The 26,509-nt window shown below is 34.8% G+C and overlaps 2 protein-coding genes across 2 annotated transcripts in view; one reads left to right on the top strand and one right to left on the bottom strand.

Moving 5' to 3' along the window:
- Positions 1-26,509, bottom strand: part of DCAF12 (DDB1 and CUL4 associated factor 12-like protein) — a 398,057-nt gene that overhangs the window by 39,260 nt on the left and 332,288 nt on the right. The gene's annotated exons all lie outside the window — the stretch shown is intronic.
- LOC141404037 (uncharacterized) overlaps positions 8,911-26,509 on the top strand; it is a 113,973-nt gene continuing 96,374 nt past the window's right edge. The window contains exon 1 of the mRNA XM_073987274.1: positions 8,911-9,564. Within this exon, the coding sequence (XP_073843375.1) occupies positions 9,498-9,564 (67 nt within the window). The 5' untranslated portion in view covers positions 8,911-9,497. The remainder of the gene's footprint in view (positions 9,565-26,509) is intronic.

Genomic DNA, 26,509 nt, shown 5'->3' on the forward strand with positions numbered 1-26,509 from the left:
GAGTGGGAGGTACCGGATGGAGTGGACAAATATAGTCCATATTTGAACCTGATCTATATCTGGTAGATATATTAGGATGTGTAAAGTATGGACCAATTCGGTCACTCTCTTCAAGAGTTATCGTACGCACAATTTTTCCGAACATTTTTGAACTTTTGTGGGGGAGGTACCTGAAGGAGTGGACCGATATGGCTTATCTTCGAACTTAAATTATGTTTGGACAAAATATTACTATGGCCAAACTTTGGACCGAATCGGCAGACCTGTTCGAGAGTTATTTTGCCCTCCAACCTCCTCACACGGTGTCATAGGGGTTTTTTGCAACTTTCAGGCTATTTTCTCAGGAAGTATGGACTTGCCCCTGATGAAACTTATACCGTCGTATGGAGGGCAGTGAATACAAGTTGCTAAAGCAAAAATCAAAGCGATTCGAGAGATGTTCCTAAACTGAACTTTTCCAAAATTTTGTGTGGGAAGTACCCGAAGGAGTGGACCTATTGAGACCATATTGGAACCTCATATTACTCTGGTAGAAAGTTTACACTATACAAAGTATGGACCAAATCGGTCACTCCCTTCAAGAGTTATCGTGCGCACAAACTTTCCGAACATTTTCGAACTTTTGTGGGTGAGGTACCGGAAGGAGTGGACCGATGTAGCTCATCTTCGAACTTAAACTAAGTTTGGGCGAAATATCACGAAAACCAAAATTTGAATCGAATCGGTTCATCCGTTCGAGAGTTATCGTGCGCTCCAGCCAGCGGGACAGACAGACAGAAGGACGGACATGGCTAGATCGACTCCAAATTGTCTGAAACACATTTCGTCCAAACATACTTGGGGTCTAAAACCATTATTTCGATGAGGCACATATTCATCGTATCAGAGTGTATATACCCTCCTTAGCCTAAAGGCTGAGGGTATAAAAATATTCCAATGACTTTCTGAAAATGTCGCATATCTTTCAAACCTGCAGCTATTTTATAGTTTGTCCATAGAAAAATATCCTACCTCTCAAAATGTGCGATTTTTTTCTGCAATTCACCACAATACTTAAAAAAACCTCCAAATCTTATAAAAAAATTATTTAGTAGACTTTTAAAAAAGCACATTTTTGTGGAACGAATAGCAACCAAACTAAATTAGATATTACAACTGTATAAACGCCAAATAATTAAAAAATTGTCGAGAATTATAACACCGACAAAAAATATGGTCAATTAGCTTACCATTTGTTTGTATCACTATATTACTTAAGCAAAGCTAGAAGCAATTTTTAAGGAAAATAAATATTGTAAAACAAAGTGCAAGTTTTAAGTGCATTTCTAGTTGCTTCGCGGGGTAAGTCACAAAACTGAATATGAGGCATTTATCGTGGGATACTTAGCAATGGATCCCAACAATAATATCGTTAGTTCTATGTACTTTAATTTTTGAGTAAAGTTCCACTAAAGTTCCCATATTTCGCACTGTGCAACCGGGAAAAGTTTTTTCCTAATACCTCTGAACAAGTCTGGTAGCTTGTCTGATGTCTCGAATTATAGGGGAATAGCAAAATTAAGCGCTATTTCAAAATTTTTTGAAAAGCACGTAACTGAAGTAATTTCACTTGAAGTCCAACCCATTCTCAGTCCCTATCAACATGGCTTTTATAGCGGTCTCTCTACATCAAGATTAGTTATAACAGCAGTTCATTTTACATCTGCTGTTATAAATGGGTTTGTCCAAAGAAAACATTCAGATAATACCCAGCAAAAATTCGGATCCGTTAGTCATTACGTAACTCATTACAAAGTAATGTAAACAAGTTTCTTTTCTCATTACAAGTAACCTGAAAAGTAATGGGTTACTTCTTAAAAAAATTACAAGGCAAACCTACTTACTTTACTCCTCACTAACTAATGAAAACGGTGGCACAGTTTGTGTGTGTGTCCGACTATAAATTCTAGGGTAGGGATAGGTAAGTCGACTTTCGGTTAATCGATTAATCGATTTTTTGCAGTCAAAAATCTAAAAATCGTAGTCGACTTTTGTCTGGAAGGAAAATCGCATAATCGATTATCTTGTGATCGATTTTCGAGTTTGGCCATGGATTATGTGTGTTCGTTTACTCAAAATTTGTACAAATTAGTGATGACATACAAATATGTAATATAATGTAATTCATTTTAATTGACCTGATGGCTTAGAATTATTATAAAGTTGATTAATAAAATAAATAAATAAATTGTTACTGGATGTTGTTCGTTTACTCTACAGCACAATGCAAAAGACCTTACACGATTACAAGAAGTTACTGAACTTGTACAAATTTGTACAAATTGTTGAGTAAACGAACACACCTATTGTTTACTTGGCGGTTTTACACTTTTGGCGGTTTTACAGTTTCAAAAGAAAACTCGAAAATCGACGAATAGTCGATTATAATCGATTTTCTGCGGTTATGAAAAAGTCGAAAGTCGAGTTTTAAGACAACTGAAATAATCGCAAGACCGAAAAATCGCATTTTTAGATTTAGACCATAATCGAATAGTCGAAAAATCGATTATTGCTTTCCATTGCCTATCCCTATTCTAGGGTTGTGTGTTCAACGCTCACCGTCGAACCGCGACTTTTTGTTAATTAAAAATAACAGTTCGTGTTGCACATGTGCACTGCACATTTAAGTTCTTAAGCAACCCTTAATATTAGTGTGCGAGGCACAGTGTGTAGAGTCTTTGGCTAGAAATCAGAGGGTTCGTGGGTTCAATTCGGGCAGACAGCAAAATAAAATAAAGTAAAATAAAAGTAAGAAGTGTGATGGAATTAAAAACAAATTCTCTACATCAACTGTTCTAAAAATAAATTTTTTTCACCTTACTTTTCAACTTCTAGTGGCCACAGAATAACTAGTTATTCTATTGGTCATAAAATAACTAGAAACTGAGTGCGACATGCCCTTGTAAAAATAATGGGGAAGATAGGGGGTTTGTGAGTAGTTACGGCTGCGAAAAATTCCATACAAACCCATGATTTTGGTAGGACTTTTTTTGCTGGGTATTTATACCGATTTTAGTAAGGCATTTGATCGAGTTAATCATACGTTATTGTTATATAAGCTAAATCGTATTATCGTATTTAGCCGTAACTTGTAGAATTGGATTTCCTCTTATCTACAAAATAGATCTCAGGTTATTTCTTTCAAAAATTCTCTGTCTAATTCTATTAGTGTTCCATCAGGTGCCCCTCAGGCTAGTCACCTTGGACCGGTGCTGTTTTTATTATTTGTGAATGACTTGCGTCTCGCTATCCGTAACTCTCGATTTTCGATATTTTGAGGATTTTAGCTAATAGTTTTGACAGAACTGTTCGTACATTAACATTTGAGAGTCCTAGTGATTAAACAACTTTTCCATCAAAAATTGTCAACATAGGTCCATGTTTTGGTGTTGCCCCCCATATAGCCGTACCTCCTGATTTTCCGTCTTTTTGGGGTTTTAGCAACATTTTTACCGAAATTTTTATTGATATTTTTTATTTGACATTTCAGATTGTCAACACTTGTCAACAAGTGTGGACCTACTTTCATATAACCCCCATATAACGGTACCTTCGATTTGCGGTATTTTGATGATTTTAGGTAGACTTTTTATCGAGATAGCGCTCATTTGACATTTGAGGTTCCCAGTGGTCACAAAACTTCTTTGCCAAAAATTTTACGGTCGGATTCAAGACATTTTTATACCCTCAGTCTTTAGACTAACGAGGGTATAACACTTTCATACGGGCAAAATGTGCCTCATCGAAATAATGGTTTTAGACCCCAAGTATGTTTGGACGAAATCCGTTTCAGACAATTTGGAGTCGATTTGGCCATGTGCATCCGTCTGTCTGGCTGGGTGGAGCGTAAGATAACTCTCGAACCGATGAACCGATTTGGTCCACAATTTGGCTCTCGTTATATTTTGTCCAAACTTAATTTAAGTTCGAAGACGAGTCATATCGGTAAAAAATGTTTGAAAAATTGTGCGCACGATACCTCTTGAAAGAGTAACCGGTGTGGTCGACACTTTTCACGTCGTGAAACTTCTACCAGACATAGATGGAGTTTCAATATGGACTCTATCGGTCCACGCCTTAGGGACAAAATTTCGGATAAGTTCAGCTTAACACCTGCTCTCGAATCACTTTGATTTTTTATTAATTCTATTTCGAGTTGAGTTGTTAGGACGTAAGAGGTACATTGAAAAATTAGGAGTATATTGAAGCCCCACACATCATCCTAATGGGTCTCACGGGTGGTTAAGTCCGATCATTAGGCATATTAGGATTTTGTTTTTGTGGCAGACGAAGGCTAAGCTTGGTAACTAGTGTATATGCAATTCATTTTGATAAATGCAAATGCGATATTATGTTAGTTAATTGAAAATCAAAACTTTTCCTATAGTGTCAACTTGGTAATCGCATTTTTCAATGTTCACAAATACTATGGTAAGTTTTATTCCTACGTCATTTGTATTTGCTCTTCTATATAAAATATTTTTGATCATCAATTATTGTCTACTACTAAAGTTTTGACAAGTTGATGGTTGCTTAGAACGCTAAGACGCTGGCAACCTTGACACTTCGTTGTCGGGGACCCAGGTTCGAATCCCAGCCTGGCTCATGCTGAAATTATTTTATTTTTGCCTTTTTAGGATGAAGGTCACTTATAGTGATTGTATTTAATGAATTCTCTTTCGAGTTGAACTGTTAGTTATGACCTAAAAGGTACATTGAAAAATTAGGAGTCGTCCGATCATCAGGGATATTAAGATTTTGATTTTGAGGCAGACGAAGACTATTGATTTGATTTTTGTTGTAACAAGTTGTATTCGCTACTTCCATTACGACGGTAAAAGTTTTTTTAGAAGCATTTCCATACTTCCTGAGATAATACCCCAAAAGGTACAAAACAACCTTTATGCCACCATATGCAGTGGCTGCTGCGCACTATAACTCTCGAACCCATTTGGTCCAAAATTTTGTCTTCGTAATATTTTGTCCAAACTTAGTTTAAGTCGAAAGGCACCTCCTTCCAAAACTTAAAAAATAATGTCACGAAAAATGGTACGCACGATATCTCTTGAACGGAGCAACCAATTTGGTTCAAACTTTGGATCTTCTAATATTTTGCCCAAATTTAGGTTATCATCTAAAATGGTCTATATCGGTCTTCTCCTTAGAGTCCCTTTCCTACAAAAGTTCAACATTTTGTTTAAGTGCAGTTTAGGGTCTGTTCGAAGATCTTATGGAAATGCAACTTGTTTTGGTCCTGTTTACAGCGATATTATGACTCCCAAAAGAAGATCCACTTCCAAAACTGACTATGTTGATCCATTCCTTCAAGTACCTCCGCCGTAACCCCTTCGAACTTTAATTTTAATCTAATAATTTAATTCTAATTTTTGTCGGCAACTTCAAATATACAAAAAGGGCCACAAAATTTTGAAAACCCCTAAATACAAAATTTTTGTGAATGAAAGTTTCAATTCACATAGTCCCAATTTACATTAGGCGAGTTTACTTGCGGCAATTGTCAGTTTGATGGAGAGAGAGGTGAGGTATATGGTAACCCTTTGCCTCTCAACACCCTCTCTCACCCACAAACTGACAATTGCCGCAAGAAAACTCGCCTAATGTAAATTGGGACTTAGACTGAGGCAAACCTGACTGATACTTTTTACTTGTTAGATTCATTTTCTGGCATAATTTAGACATTTGGGGTATGCGTGGTGGAAAATTGTACCTGAACCTCAACCTGTACCTGAAATTGTGGACAAGAAAAGAAACTAACTACTCCATTTTTGCTTAAAATATTTATGGTGGAGTGTATAAAATTTAAGTCCACCACTTTTTTATTGACTCTTTTTTAGTTGATTTTGCTTTGCGCAAAACTGCATATGCGTGAAAGCTATTGGGGATTGTGAGTGGAAAAAAGCAAGCCCCACATCAAAAGTATCCATTGAAAAGAAAACAAGTAAGAACGGCGTTAAGTTCGGCCGGGCCGAACTTGTTATACCCTCCACCACAAGTTGTATTGAAGTTAAATGGAATAATTAGTTTCCTTTCGTGTATGAATAAGACTTAATACTAAGTTTCCGCAATTTCGGTAAAACAATGTGAGGCACCGTTCTATGGGGGCTATTTCAAAACGTCGATCTATACCGACAAATTTCTGACTGTAATTTTTAGGCTTAAAGAAGACTAAATACCAAATTTCCTATATTTTGGTAAGTGAATATGGCTAAAACTTAAAAAATACCGAAAATCAAGAAGTACGCTTCTATGGGGATATAGGAAGACGTGGACCTATACTGATAATACTCTTCTGGAATATTTTATAACTCTTGGAAGACGAAATAACGAATTTCCGCATTTTGGTTAGATATTGACGTCACAATCTTCAGTATTACGAAAATCGGGAGGTACCGTTCTATGGGAGCTATATCGAAAGGTGGACCTATACCGACGAATTTTAGTCAGAAATGGGGCAATATGAAAGCGTGGACCTGTACAGACATATTTCTGGCGAACAGTTTTATATCACATTGAAGACTATATACCAAATTTCAGCCATTTTGATGGAATATTGAAGACACAACCTTCAAAATAAGAAAAATCGGGAGGTACCTTTCCATGGGGGCTATATTAAGGCGTGGACCTATACCGACAAATTTAAAGGGGAAGTTTGAGTACCCCCAACGAAGTCTAAATACCATTTCGGTGCAATATTGAGGCCACAACGTTCAAAATACCGAAAATCGGGAGGTACCGTTCTATGGGGGCTATATGAAGGCATGGACCGATACCGACTAAGTTCTGGGGGAAAGCTTTATACCACCAAAGTAGACTAAGTACCAATTTTCAGCCTTTTCGGTGTGATAATGAAGCTAAAACCTTCAAAATACCGAAAATCGGGAGGTACCGTTCTATGGGAGCTATATGAAGGTGTGAACCGATACCGACAAACTTCTGGGGGAAAGTTTTATACCCCCAAAGAAGACTACGTACCAAATTTCAACCATTTTGGTAGGATAATGAAGCTAAAACCTTCAAAATACCGAAAATCGGGAGGTACCGTTCTATTGGGGCTATATGAAGGTGTGGACCGATACCGATAAAATTCTGGGGGAAAGTTTTATACCACCAAAGTAGACTAAGTACCAAATTTCAGCCTTTCGGTGTGATAATGAAGCTAAAACCTTCAAAATACCGAAAATCGTGAGGTACCGTTCTATGGGAACTATATGAAGGTGTGGACCGATACCGACAAAATTCTGGGGGAAAGTTTTATACCCCCAAGGAAGACTACGAACCAAATTTCAACCATTTTGGTAGGAGAATGAAGCTAAAACCTTCAAAATGCCGAAAATCGGGAGGTACCGTTCTATGGGGGCTATATGAAGGTGTGGACCGATACCGATAAAATTCTGGGGGAAAGTTTTATACCCCCAAAGAAGACTACGTACCAAATTTCAACCATTTTGGTAGGATAATGAAGCTAAAACCTTCAAAATACCGAAAATCGGGAGGTACCGTTCTAAATGGGCTATATGAAGGTGTGGACCGATACCGATAAAATTCTGGGGGAAAGTTTTATACCCCCAAAGAAGACTACGTACCAAATTTCAGCCATTTTGGTAGGATAATGAAGCTGAAACCTTTAAAATACCGAAAATCGGGAGGTACCGTTCTATATGGGCTATATGAAGGTGTGGACCGATACCGACAAAATTCTGGGGGAAAGTTTTGTACCCCTAAAGAAGACTACGTACCAAATTTCAGCCATTTTGGTAGGATAATGAAGCTAAAACCTTAAAAATACCGAAAATCGGGGGTACCGTTCTATGGGGGCTATATCAAAACGTGGACCGATATATCCCATTTTCAATACCAACCATCCTGCAAGTAATAAAAACTTCTGTACCAAATTTTGACTCTCTATCTTTAAAATTGCGAGCTGTATCTTGATTTCAACAGACAGACAGACGGACGCACTGACGGACGGACGGACGGACATGGTCAAATCGACATAGAATTTTATGCTGATCAATTATATATATACTTTATAGGGTCTCCGACGAATATTTCGATATGTTACAAACGGAATGACAAATTTAATTATACCCTCCATATGGTGGAGGGTATAAAAAGAAACATGCTACTTGGGCAATAGGTCTAACCGTAACGATGGTTCGAAATCTACAAATTAATCATTTCAATCCCAATGACATTTACATGAAATAACACTTCTGGAGCACGTTGAATAACTGCCGTATCATTCTCTAATCGGTGAGAAGATTTGTTTGAGATAACAAAATCCACGTCGAAAGCAAATGATATCAGAATAAAATAGATTACGATGATAATGATGTTGATGATGATAATGATGGGGATGGCTGATCTTGTTTGATTTCGCTGCAGCTGCAGATGATGTCCAAGATAAGATTTAACAAGGGAGATTGGTAGATAAGCTGATGGGGAGGAAAATGAAGCTAACAGCAGCAGACACATGGATAAAATTGTACTTTCTTTGAAAACAATCTTCGAAAAAACGAGGGAAAAAGTTTAGATGAATTACATTTATTAAACAAAAGCAACAACAGCAAGCGTTTATTTACCTTGCTTTATAATTATTTAAACAATTTATCAAGAAACACAACAGAACACAACAACAACAAAAAACCTCACATTTATGGCAGCCTCTTTAAAAAACGATGATGATGACGATTATGATGATGAAGATGGCTTGCATGAAACGAAAAAAAAACAAAATAAAATGAAATGAAATGAAATGAAATAAAAATAACGCCACTAACATGAAATGAATGAAATTGTCGTCGTCCATTTCATTTACCAGGTTTTAAAAATGCTTGTAAAGTTTCCAGAGGAACCAGTCCAGACGTGACATTCAAACCGATACAAAGCCATTGTCAGAACATCTCTTTCCTATCGTAATTAATTGAAAAGAACATCATCGGGCGGAACAAAGAAAATTTAAATCCCAGCTGCCCCCACCCTTCCATTACTCAATATTCATTTCATCAGCACTATCCATAGTAACAAAATAAAAAAAAATAAAAAACAGAAAACAGAGAAATCAAAAGGCATATTCATTAATGGAAGAAAATAAAACAGAAAAAAAATAACGATCCTTAATTGAAATTCCCAACAAAGGCAGAAGATATTAATACAAAAAAAGTCTGAGTTTTTAGTGAATTTTTTACCCCAACAAAAGAAAAATAAAAATTAATTGAACCATAGAAAGAAATAAAACAAAAATCAATAACAAAGTATAGTGCAACAAAACAGCCATTGTCACAAATTTTCCACAGTTATAAAAATTTAAAATAAAAAAAAAACCAAGTGGATAAATAAGGAAAAAGTGAATAAAGAAATAATTGTCAATTTAAGTTTGCTGGTGAAATTGTAAAATATTTTTCAAATCATCTTCACAAAGATTTTGCTTTTAAATTATGGCTGTCACAGATGTTAAAAACGATGACGATCCCAATACCAACAACAATTCTGATCAAAATAAAGGTATTTACACTCATTATCAACAAAATAATAATATAAATTATAATAATTAGGTACATATAACATTTGAAATTATTTTGTTAATAACTAAAAAATTTATAATGTGATATTTTTAATAATTATAAGAATTAAGTAAATTACTCTTATGTATGTTTCGAAACTGTTGCGAAATTTTATAAAACTGTTGGCATTTATATTTTAATAATTTTTCAAAGGTCATTAGTTCAAAAAGTTCATTGAAACTTTGACACTTTGTGATGTCCACCATAGAAAATGATAGTTCCGAACCAGTGACAAAAATGGAAAAAAACGATATGTATACACAAATTTCATCATTATTATTTTAAATTTTTAATTAAAAATTCGCTCGGAATTTTCCGTTACTCAATAATAGGTTTGTCTGGTTACCCTAAAATTTGTAACAATTTGTACCAATTGTTGCTGGAAGTCGTCTGTTAACACAAAAAGTTGAGAGCGATTCGAGAGAGACAGTTTGACAGTAAAAGTACTGAGAGTTTGCAAATTCTTGCTGGACAAATTTCTTCCGGCAACCACTTGCAAATCTTTTCTTCCTGAAAACAATCAATCATGTGTTTTTAATTATTCGGTGATTTATGTTTGTGCAAATTGACAACAATTTTATTGTGGAAATAGCAAGCTTAATTGTGTTTTTTTTTTTTTTTTTGTTTTGGAAAACAAAGTTGCAAAATCGAAAATTCCTTTTTTCGGTCATTTTATTTTTTAATTTAAATAAAATATAACATATTTGCTTGCTTTGGTTCTTTTAATGGCCGCAAAATTGGTGTGTTTTGGCAAATCAGCTGATTGCTTGCAAGTTTTTGCAGGGAAGGTGTTTGTTTACTCCTTACTCTCTGAGAAAGTTTTTTGCTGGACAATTCTTGCTGGGAAAGTAACCAGACAGACTATTGCAGATATATTTGATGATATCGATAATGTACTTCTCCCAAACCGTGATAGAGGAAGTTTCTCACAAAAATCCCTTTGTAACGCCTCCAAAACATATAGTTCGTCTGACTAACATTTCCAAGTTATGCAGATTCTGGACGATCGACTTACATAATTAAACGATAGCCTACTGGATTAATTTAAAACCATGCTAAAGACAAGTAAGAATGGCGTTAAGTTCGGTCGGGCCGAACTTGCTGTACCCTCCACCACGAGTTGTATTGCAGTAAAATGGAACAATTTATGAAGAAGACTAAATACCAGATTTTATTGTTTCGGTAAAACAATGTGGCTTACCTTAAAAATACCTAAATTCGGGAGGTACCATTCTATGTTGCCTATATCACAACGTCGATCTATACCGACAAATTTCTAAATACCAAATTTCCGATATTTCAGTAAAATAATGCGCCAAAAAACCTTTAAAATACCGAAAATCAAGAGGTACGCTTTTATGGGGGATATAGGAAGACGTGGACCTATACTGATAATAATTCTGATAATTCTTAACAATACTGATAATTCTCTTCTGGAGTATTTTATAACACCATGGAAGACTAAATAAAAAATTTCAGTCATTTCGGTGGGATATTGACGTCACAACCTTTAGAATTACGAAAATAGGGAGGTACCGTTCTATACCGATTAATTTCAATCGGAAAGGTTTTTACCTCCAACGTAGACTAAATACCAAATTTAAGCCATTTCTGTGGATTATTGAGGCCATAACCTTCAAAATACCGAATATTGGGAGATACAGTTCTATGGGGGCTATATTAATGCGTGGACCTATACCGGCAAATTTAGAGGGGAAAGTTGAATACCCCCCACCAAAAACTAAATACCAAATTTAAGCCATTTCGGTGGGTTATTGTGACCACAACCTTCAAAATACGGAAAATCGGGAGATACCGTTCTATGGGGTCTATATTAAGGCCAGGACCTGTACCGACAAACATATGGGGGAAAGTTTTATACCCACAACGAAGACTAAACACCAAATTTGAGCCATTTCGGTGGAATATTGAGGCCACAACCTTCAAAATACCGAAAATCGGGAGGTACCGTTCTATGGGGGCTATATTAAGGCATGGACCTGTGCGGACAAATTTCTGGGGCAAAGTTTTTTACCCACAACGAAAACTAAATACCAAATTTGAGCCATTTCGGTGGATTATTGAGGCCACAACCTTCAAAATACCGAAAATCGGGTGGTACCGTTCTATAGGGGCTATATTAAGGCGTTTACCTGTGCGGACAAATTTCTGGGGGAAAGGTTTTTAACTCCAACGTAGACTAAATAACAAATTTCAACCATTTCTGTGGAAAATTGACGCCATAACCTTCAAAATACCGGATATTGGGAGGTACAGTTCTATGGGGGCTATATGAAGACAAAGACTAAATACCAAATTTCAGCCATTTTGGTGTGATAATGAGGCTACAACCTTCAAAATACCGGTGGTACCGTTCTATGGGGGCTATATCAAAACGTGGACCGATATAGCCCATTTGCAATACCAAACATCCTAGTAGAAACTTCTATACCAAATTACAAAGCTCTATCTTTAAAATTGCGAGCTGTATCTTGATTTCAACAGACGGACGGATGTTGTAATATTGACTTAGAATTTTACCCTGATCAAAAATATGTATACTTTATAGGGTCTCCGATGAATATTTCGATGTGTTACAAATGGGATGACAAATTTAATTATACCTTTCATAATATGGTGGAGGGTATAATAAGATACGGAGAAACGTATACTAAACGAACTTGGTAGAAGACTGTGTGATCTCGGGACTGATCTCAACTAACTTAATAATCATGTCCTTCGCTTGGAAAAATATTCTTAAGATCTAACTTTTCTAAAATCCGAGAATGGGAACGTGTTAGAAATCATTAGCATCATCTGCGAATCCTTGATCGTCACAAAACCCAAGGTAAACCCATGCATCCCTTTCGATAGTAATAACACTAAAAATTGGGGGGTTAAATTTATATCGCCGTACGACAGTGGTCTACTATTACAGTACAATCGCGAGAATTCGTACCTCGATAAATCGAAATTCTCGATAATTCGTATAAGCTGTTGGTCCCTTGAAGTCATTTCCTTCGCATTTTAAGCTCGCTAAATCGAAAACCTCGATAATTCGCATTTTATACGAATTATCGATGCCGTTCCCTTGGATTACATTATCGAGATTCTACTGTACCTCCTATTGGGTTTAGATTAAACTTCTAAATTTATATCAATAAAAATTTGTCGAACACTAATTATAAATATCTTCAAGAACCTATACATTTAAAGAACAATTGAAAACAAGTTAAGATCGAGCCGAACTTTTTATACCCTCCAACAACAGTTCTATTAAAGTTAAATGGCATAATTAGTTTATGAAAGCACGAAGCTCCTCCACCACGTTGTCCTACCATAACATTGCCCTGTATTGACCCTTTTCCGATAAAATTTTTGTATCCACATTTGGTCCAAAAATGTGACAAAGAACTCACGAAATACAAAAAACAAGTAAGAAAAGTCTATAGTCGGACGGAGCCGACTATGGGATACCCTATACCACTATCCCTGGACAATCGCTCTCCACGGAACTTATTTTCAATGATTGTGAAAATTTAATTATCAAATATCAGAGATGTAATGTATAATACTTATGACCAAAACCAAAAAGTTATCAAGCATGACAAAGACATTTTTGTAGCAGGAAACGAAAATTTAGTTCACACAAACTAAAATGTAATGAAACCCACTTATGTAGTACTACAACTTCCGTTGTTTAACCGCTACGTTATTGAAATTTTTACCAATTTCACACAAAAGTTTCAGTCCATTTAACCCGCTAAGTATTAACTGATCTTCACGTTGGTTTGTACGCATCTTCTTCATCATAAACTCAAACTTTGTTTATAATTTTGCGGGTTATTATTTTGACCTACAGAGCCGCTACAAAATTGGTTAAAATTTTGTTTTTGGTCTATTTCATACCCTGAACATTTCACGATCATCATCAAAAACTAATCATTTCTATTCTGGCCCGAACCGAACCTCCTTAAAAAATTCGTTACAATCGGTCCATAATTGCGGCTTTAAGCTTGTTTACAATTTTTAATGGACCGACACACATCGCTAAATCGCTTTATCTCGTCGAAATATGAATTTTGGCATAATAAATAAGGGGTCTAGGGCGAATATTTCGTGGTGTTACATAAACTTTTGGAGAGACAATATGTAGCATGGGATAAAAATGTGGTTCACTACACAGAACCCATTATATATTAGGCAGTAGGCCCGTTATCTAGCAAACACTTTTTTGCAATTTACATCAGAGGAAAGGTCAGTAGTTTTTTTCCATATGTAGGCTACTTTGCGAAATATATATGTCCTCAAGAAATTATAATATCGACCAAAAATAAAATTTTTATATTTTTCATACAAAAGTAATGGTCCATTTCACCCGCTAAAGAATATCAGAGCATCATTCAAAGGCATCTTTTTCGACCTATACTCTTACCCGGTGCAAAATTTCGTGACTATTGATGTATAATTGCAACTTCTACCGAGTTTATTATTACATTACAAACAAATAACGGAATATATTAGACTGTAACTCTGTTATCTGATCATGCACACCAACATAATTGGCATCAATTGAAAGGTCAAGCGTTCCACTTTCAAGTATATCTCACTTGTCCGGAATATCACTTCCGGGAATTAAGATATAAGCTGTTTATTAAAAATTTTCACAATTTTCACACAAAAGTTTTGGTCCATTTAACCCTCTAAATATTATCCGATCGCCATCACAAATTGCAAGCTTCTCCTTTGTGCTATACTCTTACCTTATTTAAAATTACGCGTTGATCGGACTATTATTGAGACCTACAGAGCCGCTAGAAAATTTGATAAATATTATGTTTTTGGTCCATTTCACCCGCTAAATATTTCACGATCATCACCAATAAGAATAGGGATCTATTCTGATCTGAACCCGACCTCCGTACAAAATTTCGTGACGATCGGTCCATAATTGCGGCCTGGAGCGTGTTTACAATTTATAATGGACAGACGGACGGACGGACGGACGGACAGACACACATCTCAAAATCGCTTTATCTCGTCGAGATATGAAGATTGGTATACCACATTGGGGGTCTCCGACGAATATTTCGCGGTGTTACATGAATTTTTACCAAAACAAACTTATAATACCCTTTTCCACATTGTGGTATAGGGTATAAAAATCGGGCTATACCGCTATATGGGGGTTATATTAAATCGTGGATTTATACCGCCAATTCTCTTTAGGAATGTTTAAGCCATTTCGGTGTAAGAAAGAAGTCAGTCACAACACTTCTCCACCACTTTTTGTCGATATACCCCAAACTTTAGTATAGCCCCCCCCCCCACATAATGGTACCTCCCGATTTTAGGCATTTTAAGGATTTTAGCTACATTTTTCACCAAACTACCTGTTATTTGGCATTTGAAGTTCTCTGTGGTCACAAAACTTCTCTATCAAAAAATTTAAACACAGGTCCAAGTTTTGGTTTGGCCTCCATATTACAGTACATGCCGATTATCGGTATTTAGAGAATTTTAGCTACGTTTTTTAGCGAAATAGCGGTAATTTGACATTTGCTGTTCTTAGTGGTCGCAAATCTTCTAGACCAAACATTGTCAACATAAGTCCATGTTTTGGAATAACAGGACCACAAGCAGTAGCATCAGTATAAATTTTCAGAGGATCTTCGAACAAATCCTAAATTGCACTTAAACAAAAATGTTGAACTATTGTGGGGGAGGTACCCTAAGGAGAAGGCCGATATGGACCATTTTAGAAGTTTAACTAAATTTGGACAAAATACTTGGAGATCCAATGTTTGGACCAAATTGGTTGGTCCGTTCAAGAGATATCGCGCGTACCATTTGAGTGAGGTACCAGAAGTACCGCATGTTGTGGACCTATATTGCACATCTTCAAATTTAAACTAAGTTAGAACAAAATATTACGAAGGCCAAATTTTGGACCAAATCGCTTGATCAGTTGGATAGGGGTTCTTTACACCTTTCGGACCATTTTCTCAGGAAGTATGGACTTGCCCCTAAAAAAGCTTGTACTATCGTAATGGGGACAGTGAATACAAGTGGCTACAACAAAACTCAAAGCGATTTGAGAGCAGCTCTTAAAGTGCACTTTTCTGAAATTTTATTTTTATTTTAGTCCATATTCGAATTTTTTAATAAGATCGAAGAAATATTACAATGTGCAAAGTATGGACCAACTCGGTTTCTGCCTTCGAGAGTTATTGTGAGCACCATTTTAGCGAGAGTTTTGAACTTTTGTGGGGGAGGTACCGTAAGGTGTACACCGATATTGCTCATCTTCAAACTTATGAAGCGCCAAAAATTTGGTCTGCTGACCACGTATTGTACTGTCCCCCCCAATTTGCCGAATTTTCCGGGCTGCTTCTTCAATTCCCAGATCCCATATTCACTAAGATTTTAATCCATATTGCCAAGTTTGATATTTTTACGAAATTTAAACGCCTCTCCGATTTTTTCGAAACCTAACAAGGTTTCCGTTAAGGTAATGCTATACACAAACAAGTAAAAACGGCGTTATATCCTCCACCACGAGTTGCATTGAAGTAAAATGGAACAATTAGTTTTCTTTCGTTTATGAAGAAGACTAAATACCAAATTTCAGCAAGATCGGTAAAACAATGGGGCCAATGTTGAAAATACCGAAATTCGGGAGATACCGTTCCATGGGGGCTATATCAAAACGACGATATATTGACTCAAAGAAGGCTAAATACCATGTTTCCGATATTTCAGTTAAACCTTCAAAATACCGATAACACTGTGCAACATTTTTAAGGTGATTTTGTGCAAACAATTCGAACTGTGGATTTTTTGAAAGTACAGACCTAAACGACCCTAGTTGGGTTTTGTTGTGTCAGATCCAGCTCGTATTTTATGGCCCCATATAAACATGGTTAAATATTGCGTTTTTAAAGAAATTCGGGGCTATATCTCTGAAACCAATGCGAATTTCCTTCTGACATCTGAAGCAAATTTGTAGATAAGGACAAGAATAAAAAATTTGGAGAAATAATGAACTCGAAAAACTACATTTATTGCCACAAATTTCAAAATATATGCAAAAATTCCACAATTTTTATATTATATTTTCTTTTGGAAAAATATTCCCGGGATGTAATATACAACTCTTCAGAATATGTCATTGTTGTAAAATGCCTCTATGCCGTTGTTTTCAGTACATTTTTCAACGACGATTTAATAAAAATGTCAATAATGTAGTGAAATCCGAAATGCGAAAATATACTGTTGGTGTGAACTGGGTTTGAAATACGTGTTGTAAAAGATAGGATGCAAAATACCGCTGAAAAAACATAAAGAAAGCATTTTAGAGTTTCAGAATGTTCTAAAGAATTGTTGAGAACTTTATTTGGAAGATTTTTCAAAAGGTTACTTGGTTCAACTCCCAATAGTTTAGCCGATACTGACCAGAATTTCAGCAATTATGTAAGATTTTCTATATTTTATAGATTTTGATGCCGTAGATGGAGTTTTTTCAAAAGATAAGTTCTACTAGTTTAGGGCTACAATATTGCTAAAGATAGCAAGGCCAAATTCCTATTCATTTCTGAGATAAAGGCCTGATAAATGCAAAAAAGCGTAGATTTAGCCCGGTTTAGATGAGGCCATAAAATCCGAACTGGATCTGACAGGACAAAACTCTACTAGGGTTTTTGTAGTCTAAATATGTACTTTAAAAAATGCATACTAGAAGTTGTTTGCATTTTCAGTGTTGCATAGTGTAATTAAGAGGTACGCTTCTATGGGGGATATAGGAACCCGCGGACCTATACTGATAATTATCCATGGAAGACTAAGTAACAAATTTCAGTCTTTCGGTGAGATATTGACGTCAAAACCTTCAGAATTACGAAAATCGGGAGGTACCGTTCTAAGTACCAAATTTCATTTTCATTTATTTATTCAGTAATAAAGAAGCCTAGGTCAGCCATTTCTGTGTGGCAATGAGGCTAAACCCTTCAAAACACCGAAAATCGGAAGGTATATTCTATGGGGGCTATACTAAGGCGTGGACCTATTCCAACAAATTTCTGGATGAAAGTTGTATTCCCCCAATGAAGACTAAGTACCAAATTTCAGCCATTTCTGAAGAATATTGAGGCCACAACCTTCAAAACACTGAAAATCGGGAGGTATATCCTATGGGGGCTATATGAAGGCGTGGAACTATACCGACAAATTTCATATGGTGGATTATTGTGGCCACAACCTTCAAAATACCGAACATCGGGAGGTACCGTTCTATGGGGGCTATATGAAGGCGTGGACCTATACCAGCAAATTTGTGGGGGAAAGTTTTATACCCCCAACGAAGACTAAGTTTGGTAATTTCAGGTATTTCTGTTTAAAAATGAGGCTAAAATCTTCAAAATACCGAAAATCGGTCGGTACCGTTTGAACCGAGATATCCCATTTGCAATACCAAACATCCTAGGAATAATAGAAACTTCTATACCAAATTACAAAGCTCTATCTAAAAATTTGCGACCTGTATCTTGATTTCAACAGACGTACGGACGGACAGACGGACGTCATTATATCGACATAGAATTTTACCCTGATCAAGAATATATATACTTTATATAACTTATATATAACTTTATAGGGTCTCCGATGAATATTTCCATGAGTTACAAACGGAATGACACAATTTAATTATATCCTCAATATTATGGTGGAGAGTATAAAAACGTCTAGCTGACGTTGTTTTTATCATGCCAATCTTAAAATATTTGTGTTATATTTTCTTTTTTATATCGTCCTTAAGAGTTCCATGTAAAGAACTGTTTTGTAATTTATCGTTAATTTATATTGTACACATTTGTTTTTTTATACACATAAATTTAATTGAAATAAATTGAGGTTTGTACAAACTCGTTTACAAAGAGTCGTATATTCGTAAGATGAACATCAGAATAAACAAAATGATTTTATTATTTTGTAATTTTGGCGGTACATCTTTTCATTTCGCACTCAAATTTCCTAATAATTTAAAACGTGACAATTTGTTGTCAGTATTAGCAGCTTATCTTTCGTTGGTAATAAATATGATCAAGTTAAGAAAATAAAATGTTCTTTATACATATCTGAATAAAATTTCCTAATTATTCATTTATAAATATTGCAGTATAATGAACCCGAATTACTCAAAACTTATTGATATTTAACAAAAGATAATTAACATATTGTTAAAATGAAAATTTTAATATAATTAAGAAGAAACTGTTTCTAAGCGGAAGAAAAATGAAAGCGAAAAAAAGATGCCGACATACTTTGTAAAAGATTTTAATATTTTTACAGGAAAGTTCAATTTACGAATTTTCGGCTGCGCTTGCACAGTCGTAGGTAGGAATGTCGCTAGTTCGGATTAAAGAACAAGTACACGAATATAAGATTTATCTAAGTCCATATCAATAAAGAAAATTTCCGAAAATTTAGTCACCATGGTGAATGAAGACAGATAGAAGGCACTACAGACATAAAGTACAGCAAAAATAAATGTTCGTGGAAATTGAAAAAATTATGAAAGTATAAATCAATTTGCCCACATAAATACGTACATACATATGTATATTGCAGGCAAAACTGTAAAAAATAAAAATCACGTCACACTATGTCGCGAGTTCATGTAAACGGTGACCAAAAATAAAAGGAGTTGGCGTAGGTTGATGAATTTTGGTTGATGAATTTTGGTAGAGGTCAAAAAATTGGTATAGCCCCCATATAACCCTACTCCCCAATTTTCGATATTTTGATTATTTTAGCTAAATTTATAGACCAAATTTGATGAATTTTGAATTGCAGGTTTACCAGTTGACAAAAAAAACTTTCCCGATAAAAATTATGGGAATAACTCCAAGTTTTGATATAACGGTACCTTCCTATTTACGCTATTGTGAAGATTTTACCTAAGTTTCTCGACCAAATTGGGTGAATTTTTGCATTGAGGCATCCCAGTGAACAAAAAACTTTTCTAATAAAAAGTATGAGCATAGGTCCACGTTTTGATATAGTCCCCATAGAACGGTACCGCCCGATTTTCGGTATTTTGAAGATTTTAGCCACATTATCCAACCGAAGTTATTTAGTCCTTTGCAGGGCTGCGAAATACGTACAGAGAATTGTGGGTATTGGTCCACGTTTTGATATAGCCCCCATAGAACGGTACCTCCCGATTTTCGGTATTTTGATGGTTTTAGCCACATTATCCACACGAAATGACTGACATTTTGTGATTAGTCTTCATATATTTTTGTGGACTTTTTGATACATCAACAATTTGTCATTAAATAAGAGAATTTTCAATAAAAATTTTTTGACCGTTTAATGGTCCATTTTTGGTTAAAAATCGAATTTTCGAATTTGACTGTTTTCCATTTTTTTTAAATTGATATTTTTAAAACTCTTTCGTTGCAAAAATATTCAATATGATAAAGTACAAAGCAAAACACTTGTTTCAAAATTCTCTTAATTTATTTCTATCTCATAATTTTACCCAACTATACATCAGACGTACAGCAAAAACGTCATTCGCACATTGGGGTTATTTTCTCTGTAAACCATGCTATAAAAATTCAATATGCTAGAGAATAACATTTCTTTAAGCCCAATTTGTACTTTACCTACAATTGTAATTTCTTATGAATTTTTAAGCTTATTTTGCTTTCATAATTTCTTAACAATAAAACATAACAAAAACGCGTTCATAAACAAAATAATGTGGTTTTGGTTGAAGTTCACGCACGTCACTGTGAAACCAGTTTGAGGCCAACAAAAAATAAATACATTCTTTTCCCTCAACACTGCAGCTGGCCGTTGACTGCCAAACACGTTTATGTTAATTAACCTCTAATTTATTTCCAAGCTCAGGTATGAAAAAAAAATTGGTAACAAAATGTAACAAGCATCACTCAGATATTATTGTTGTTTCGATAATTCCATAGAATTAGAGGAAATAAAATCCGAAATAAATTAGGCTTGTCAAATTTTAATTATTTAAGGGCATGAATGAGGGTTATCAACCAATTTTGCTCTTCTTCATCTTTCACTACTCATTTCAATAACGGTACGGAATATGTCAGGCAATTTTTTTTAAATGGCATAATGTGAATATTTTTGCTACTTGGAAAAAGCAGCAAAAACGATGCTTTCGGTTTAAAAATAAAATCGAATGTCGTTCGTTGACTATTGCATCGGTTGAGAACGGCTGGACCTCTATAATTTTTTTTGTTTTGTTTTTTTTTTTCGAAAAATTGACCACGTACTCTTTACGCTCACTTTTTTTAATGTCACATCTACAAAAGCATTGAACCGATTTTTCTGCAATTTTCAGGGAATGTACAGGGCTATACCCCCCCCCCCCCTATTGTTCAAAAAAATTGTGCGATAACTCTTGAAGGGAGTGAGCGATTTGGTCCATACTTTACACATCCCAATATATATACGAGATGTACATCAGGTTCGAATATGGACTATATTTGTCCACTCCTTCGGGTGCTTCCCACACAAAATTTCGGATAAGTTCACTTTAAGACCTGCTGTCGTATTATCACTTTGATTTTTGTTTAAGCAACTTGCATTCGCTGCCTCAATTACGACGAAAAACATTTTTCCAGGGGCAAGTCCATACTTCTAGAGAAAGCAACCCGAAAGGTGTAAACAACCGCTATGGCACCATATGCAGTGGATGGAGCGCACGATAACTCTCGAACTGATCAACCGATGTGGTCCTAATTTGGGCTTCGTCATATTGAGAACCAATTTGTGAGCATTTACCAACCAAGAGAGGAAATATGAGAGCAAATATTGGAATATGGGGAAAAATAGTGGCTTTCGGATGGAAATAAGAAACTGTGCATGTATCTTATGGAGGTACCTGAACAGTATGAAAAAACTACATTACGAACGAAAATATGTAAAAATTCTTGAAATATTTTTTTCTGTGTAGCAAACTAATTATTCCATATTAGTTCAGAATATTTCATGTCGGACGTTTTTTACTTGTTTTTCATTAGGTAAGTACCTATACGAGGGTTGCACGATAAGTTTCTGGCCTAACGATGAAAACGCGAATATTTACAATCAACAATATTTTTATTGTATTTGAGCGCTTTTACAGCATCTTCTGGCGACGAAAATCATATGTTATATACATTAAATTGAGATAGAAATCATGTAAGGAGTATAGCAAATCATGGACCAATATTGACAATTTTTCTCGGGGAGTTTTACTATGCTATAAGAACACCTAGTACCGGATTACAGCGAATTCGGTTAAACAATGTGTCCATAACAGTGAAGTACCCCAACTCAGGATGATTCGTTATATGGGAACCACACGAAAACGTGGACCAAGGACTCCAATATTTTTGATAGAGAATTTTAAGGCCACGAGGACCCATTGATAAAAATTTCAGTTCGATATATTATCTAGAAGTATTTTTGTCACATCTTCCCATGTAAGTCCCACCACTGTGCACTGCACAGAGGGGAAATGTATGTTAAAAGTTGATTAAAACTCCTAACACGCTCATTTGTAGTCCGATTGACGTAAAATTTGGCACAAATCATATTTTCGGTCTAAAGACTAACTATACAGAAAATAGTGAGAATTGGTCCAGATTTAGATACAGCTCCCATATATATTGGCATCCGAGTTTAGATAAATCATACACAAAAAGCGTTATATACATTTGATAGATCCGGAAAGTTAAATAATGCGTCCAAACTTAGCTGATGTCAAAGTATTCCTAATTTGGTCCAAATCAGTCCAGATTTATTTGTAGTCCCAACATATAGTTTTTATTTAAATTTTTGTTAATGTTGCACCGAAAATGTATCCTAAATTTTCACTAGGACTATGTTGATAGAATTTAGATCAAATCGGTTCAGATGTACATGTAGCTTCCATATATATTTTTTAAACAACAGACAAAAATATTGATTTTAAATTATTGTTTTTTTTTTGAGTGGCAAAATTTGTTTAAACTATTTAAGTCAAGATATATTCAATTATATTCCCCAACCTAACACCTCATAAACTTATAAGTTTTGGTACATATATGATAATCTTAAAAAAAATCAAATTTATTATGTAATATTATAAATACATATATATTTAAACTATTATATAATTGTGAAAATTAAATATACCAATGAATTTGAGTTCTTAAAGATGGTCCTGTAATAACGACAAAGCAGTTGTTGTAAAATGTTGCCTATTTCTCTTGGAAACAATACGTGTTGATACAAAGAAAGGAACCAAGGTAAGAAGAAGCCTGTACAAAACATCCATATTGCAGTCAATTCTGGAAAAAATTCGTATGACTTGTTGTCTATATAAATGAAAATGCTTGTTTCTAGCCTCCGCGGCTTCTTCGGACAATTGCCCTATAGGAACAATGGCATTGTATATCACTGCAGGAGCATGAATTAATATCATATGCACAGTTGTGGACATCGGATGCCAGGGGTACAAATCAACATACAATTTTGCCGTTTCCATTGTAAAGAACTAAATTTATCAATATTAATTTTTGTAAAAGGTTGCTTCAAAATTTTGAAATCATTATTCATATTTTACTTGAAAATAAATCGCTTTTTTCTGAATGTCGCAAACATAGAATTTAGTTTTTATGGTGAATCTGATGTATTCACAAATAAAATAAGAAGTCTTGGCGAACGCTGAAAACAAAATATTTATACATTTTGAAAAATATCTTGCATTATTTTTTTTTGCATATAATTTTTATATTTTGAGCCTAAGTTGAGAAAAATAGATTTTTTCGGAATGGCGCAAATATGCGCAATTTTTTATGATTGAATCTGATATTTGAGACTCAAGCGCATAAAACATTAGAAGAAACTGTGGTCGGGAAACGACGGGAAAATAGACTTTTTCTCTATTGAAATATTAGTAATCTTAAAAACTATCATAAAAAATTTGCATAAAAGAAGATATGTATCAACATTATTAAAGAGCAAAGATGTAAACACAATCTGAAAATTTTAAAAGCTAATCTTATTCGGAGACTGTACAAAAACAATAAATTTTGAAATACATAAATTTTCGCGAAAATAATTTCATATTAATGTTCACCTAATTTCTTAGTATTCGAAAATTTACTTTTTGTTTTCAGTATGGCTGGGTTCAATCGACTGCTTTATTGGATTGGTTAATCTTACAAAGTCGACGATGGTTATAGCACATGCAGAAAAGAGTCAGGTCGTCGTTTATCAACATTTTTTTCTTAAAAAATCGATTTTCATATTTTGAGTTTTGAGCAACTTTAGGCCTATGTTTCCCCTCTGTGCACTGGTTTGAATCGATGTGTGAGAGCTCGCATTGTCTTGATCAGTGTGGTCATTTTAGCATTTTTGCAGCTAAATTTAGCATTATTTTTTTGTATTTAGCCGCAAAATTTCCATTTAGCATTTAGCATTTTTCTTAGCTTTTTTCAATATTAATTTAGCATTATTCTATCCACGAAATCTGAGGTATTTTAGTACCTTTTTATAAAATGTGGATAAGCAAATACAATAAAACAAGTAAAAACGTTAATATTGCCGGGTCGAACTTGTTATACCCTCCACCATGAAATCTTCAGAACTGATATGGAATAGTTAGCATCCCCAAATACTAATAATTCAGTCTTCTAAAAACTTGAAACTACATGAAATAGAGCGGAACCGTTATATGTGGGCTATAACACAACATGGGCATTAGGGATATAACTTTTTGCATTTTTTTGCAAATATCAAAAATACCACCACATAGCCTTGAAGAGCATAAAAAACTATTATGAAATAAGGTGTAAATTTTTCTCTATCGCGAAAAAAGTTTCCGCACCAAATGCATTGAAGTTCAGTAATGCATTTTTTAATTTTATCTGTTATAACAACATATTTGCTTTTCATTAAAATTTTTATTTTTTTGTAATCTAATTTAAAATCATTATCAAACCGTTCTGGACCAATTTGTTCTCAAATCGCGACATTTCGGAGCATATTAGGAACTTTTGACACTATTGCAATTTTTCGTTTTTCTTTATAAACTCGTGAATTTTATATTTATATTTATTGTACCTAGCGGACAAGAGAATATGGTGTCATTTGCAACAAATTCGCGAAAGTTACAGACCGTTTTAATGACTTTGCCTGTGAGAATTGTATTTATTTTCTATAAATATTTATTCTAACAAAGCAAATTTAAAATTTTAAGTAGAAAAAATATCAAAAGGGTTTTTGTAATCACGGTCGGTGCGGGAACTTTTTTCACTGAATCGATCTTAGAAACGCGTTTTCATTATTAGGACAAAATTCCCCACATGGTACTAGTGTTGTATTTTTGTAGAAAACAAATACGACTCTCACAGGCCAAGTCAACAAAAACAGCCTGTAACTTTCGCGAATTCGTTGCAAATGACTCCATATTCTCTTGACCGATAGGTAAAAAAATATAAACATAAAATTCACGAGTTTATAAAGAAAAACCAAACATTGCGATAGTGTCAAAAGTTCCTAATATGCTCCGAAATGGCGCGATTTGAGGACAAATTGGTCCAGAACGGTTTGATAATGATTTCAAATTAGATTACAAAAAATAAAAATTTTAATGAAAAGCAAATATGTTGTTATAACAGATAAAATTAAAAAATGCATTACTGAACTTCAATGCATTTGGTGCGGAAACTTTTTTCGCGATAGAGAAAAATTTACACCTTATTTCATAATAGTTTTCCATGCTCTACACGGCTATGTGGTGGTATTTTTTTGGTTATAGCCCTAATGGGCATATGCACTAAATTTTCGATGAGGAAGTTCTTACCTACTGCGAACTTTAAATACCAAATGACATCCAATTTTGCCCGAAAATGTAAAAAACAAACTAAATCCGATGTGACTGTGATTTATGGTGAAGGAGTTGCTTAACCACTTTGAACCAAAATGACACCCAAAAATAATTTAAATCAGTCGGTACCTTTTTATGGGGCATATTCCAAAACATTGACCTATGTCCCCAATTTTTAATGGAGACGTTTTTTGACAACCCTAAATTCTTAATTTCGGCTTATTCGGTCTGAAAATGTAGCTAAAAACATAAAAGATACCCGAAATCGGTTGGTTCCGTTATATGGGGCTATTCCAAAAACAAGAACCTATGTCCGCATTTTTTGGTAGATAGGTTTTTTTACGACAAGGAACCCTAAATACCAATCTATAACTAATTCGGTCTGAAGATGTAGCTAAAAAATATTCCATAACGTGGACTCTTCGTCCAAACTTTTGGCGGATAAGGTTTTTGGAACCTTAAATACCAAATCATTGCCAGTTCAGCCTGAAAATGTAGCCAAAAACAGCATTATACTTGAAATCGGCCGGTACAGTTTTATAGGGGCTGTATCAAAATATGGAATGATATAGTCCATCTTCGAACTTGACCTGCCTGCAAGCAAAAGACGGATCTTTCCAAAAATTCAGTGTCCTATCTCAATTTTTGTGGATGCCAGAATGATTACCACAGACGGACGGGCATGCATAGATCGACTAAGAATTTTACTCTTATTATGAATATAGGGTCGCAAATAATTATTTCACTGCGCTACAAACGGAAAAACAAACTCAATATACCCACTATACTATGGTGGAGGGTATATTTTATTAAAAAATAACGTTTTTAAATTTAGCATTATTTTTTAGCATTTTAATATTTATTTTAGCATTTTTTAGCATTATTTTAATGCTGATTTAGCTGCAACACTTTTTTAAATCTGGTCACACTGGTCTTGATGCAGAATGATACGTCCTCTCTTTTTCGTTTTTCGAATTTCTCCGGAGGC

This window comes from Musca autumnalis, unplaced genomic scaffold (assembly GCF_047663935.1).
Source record: "Musca autumnalis isolate F117 unplaced genomic scaffold, ASM4766393v1 scaffold_1, whole genome shotgun sequence".
Lineage (NCBI taxonomy): Eukaryota > Metazoa > Arthropoda > Insecta > Diptera > Muscidae > Musca > Musca autumnalis.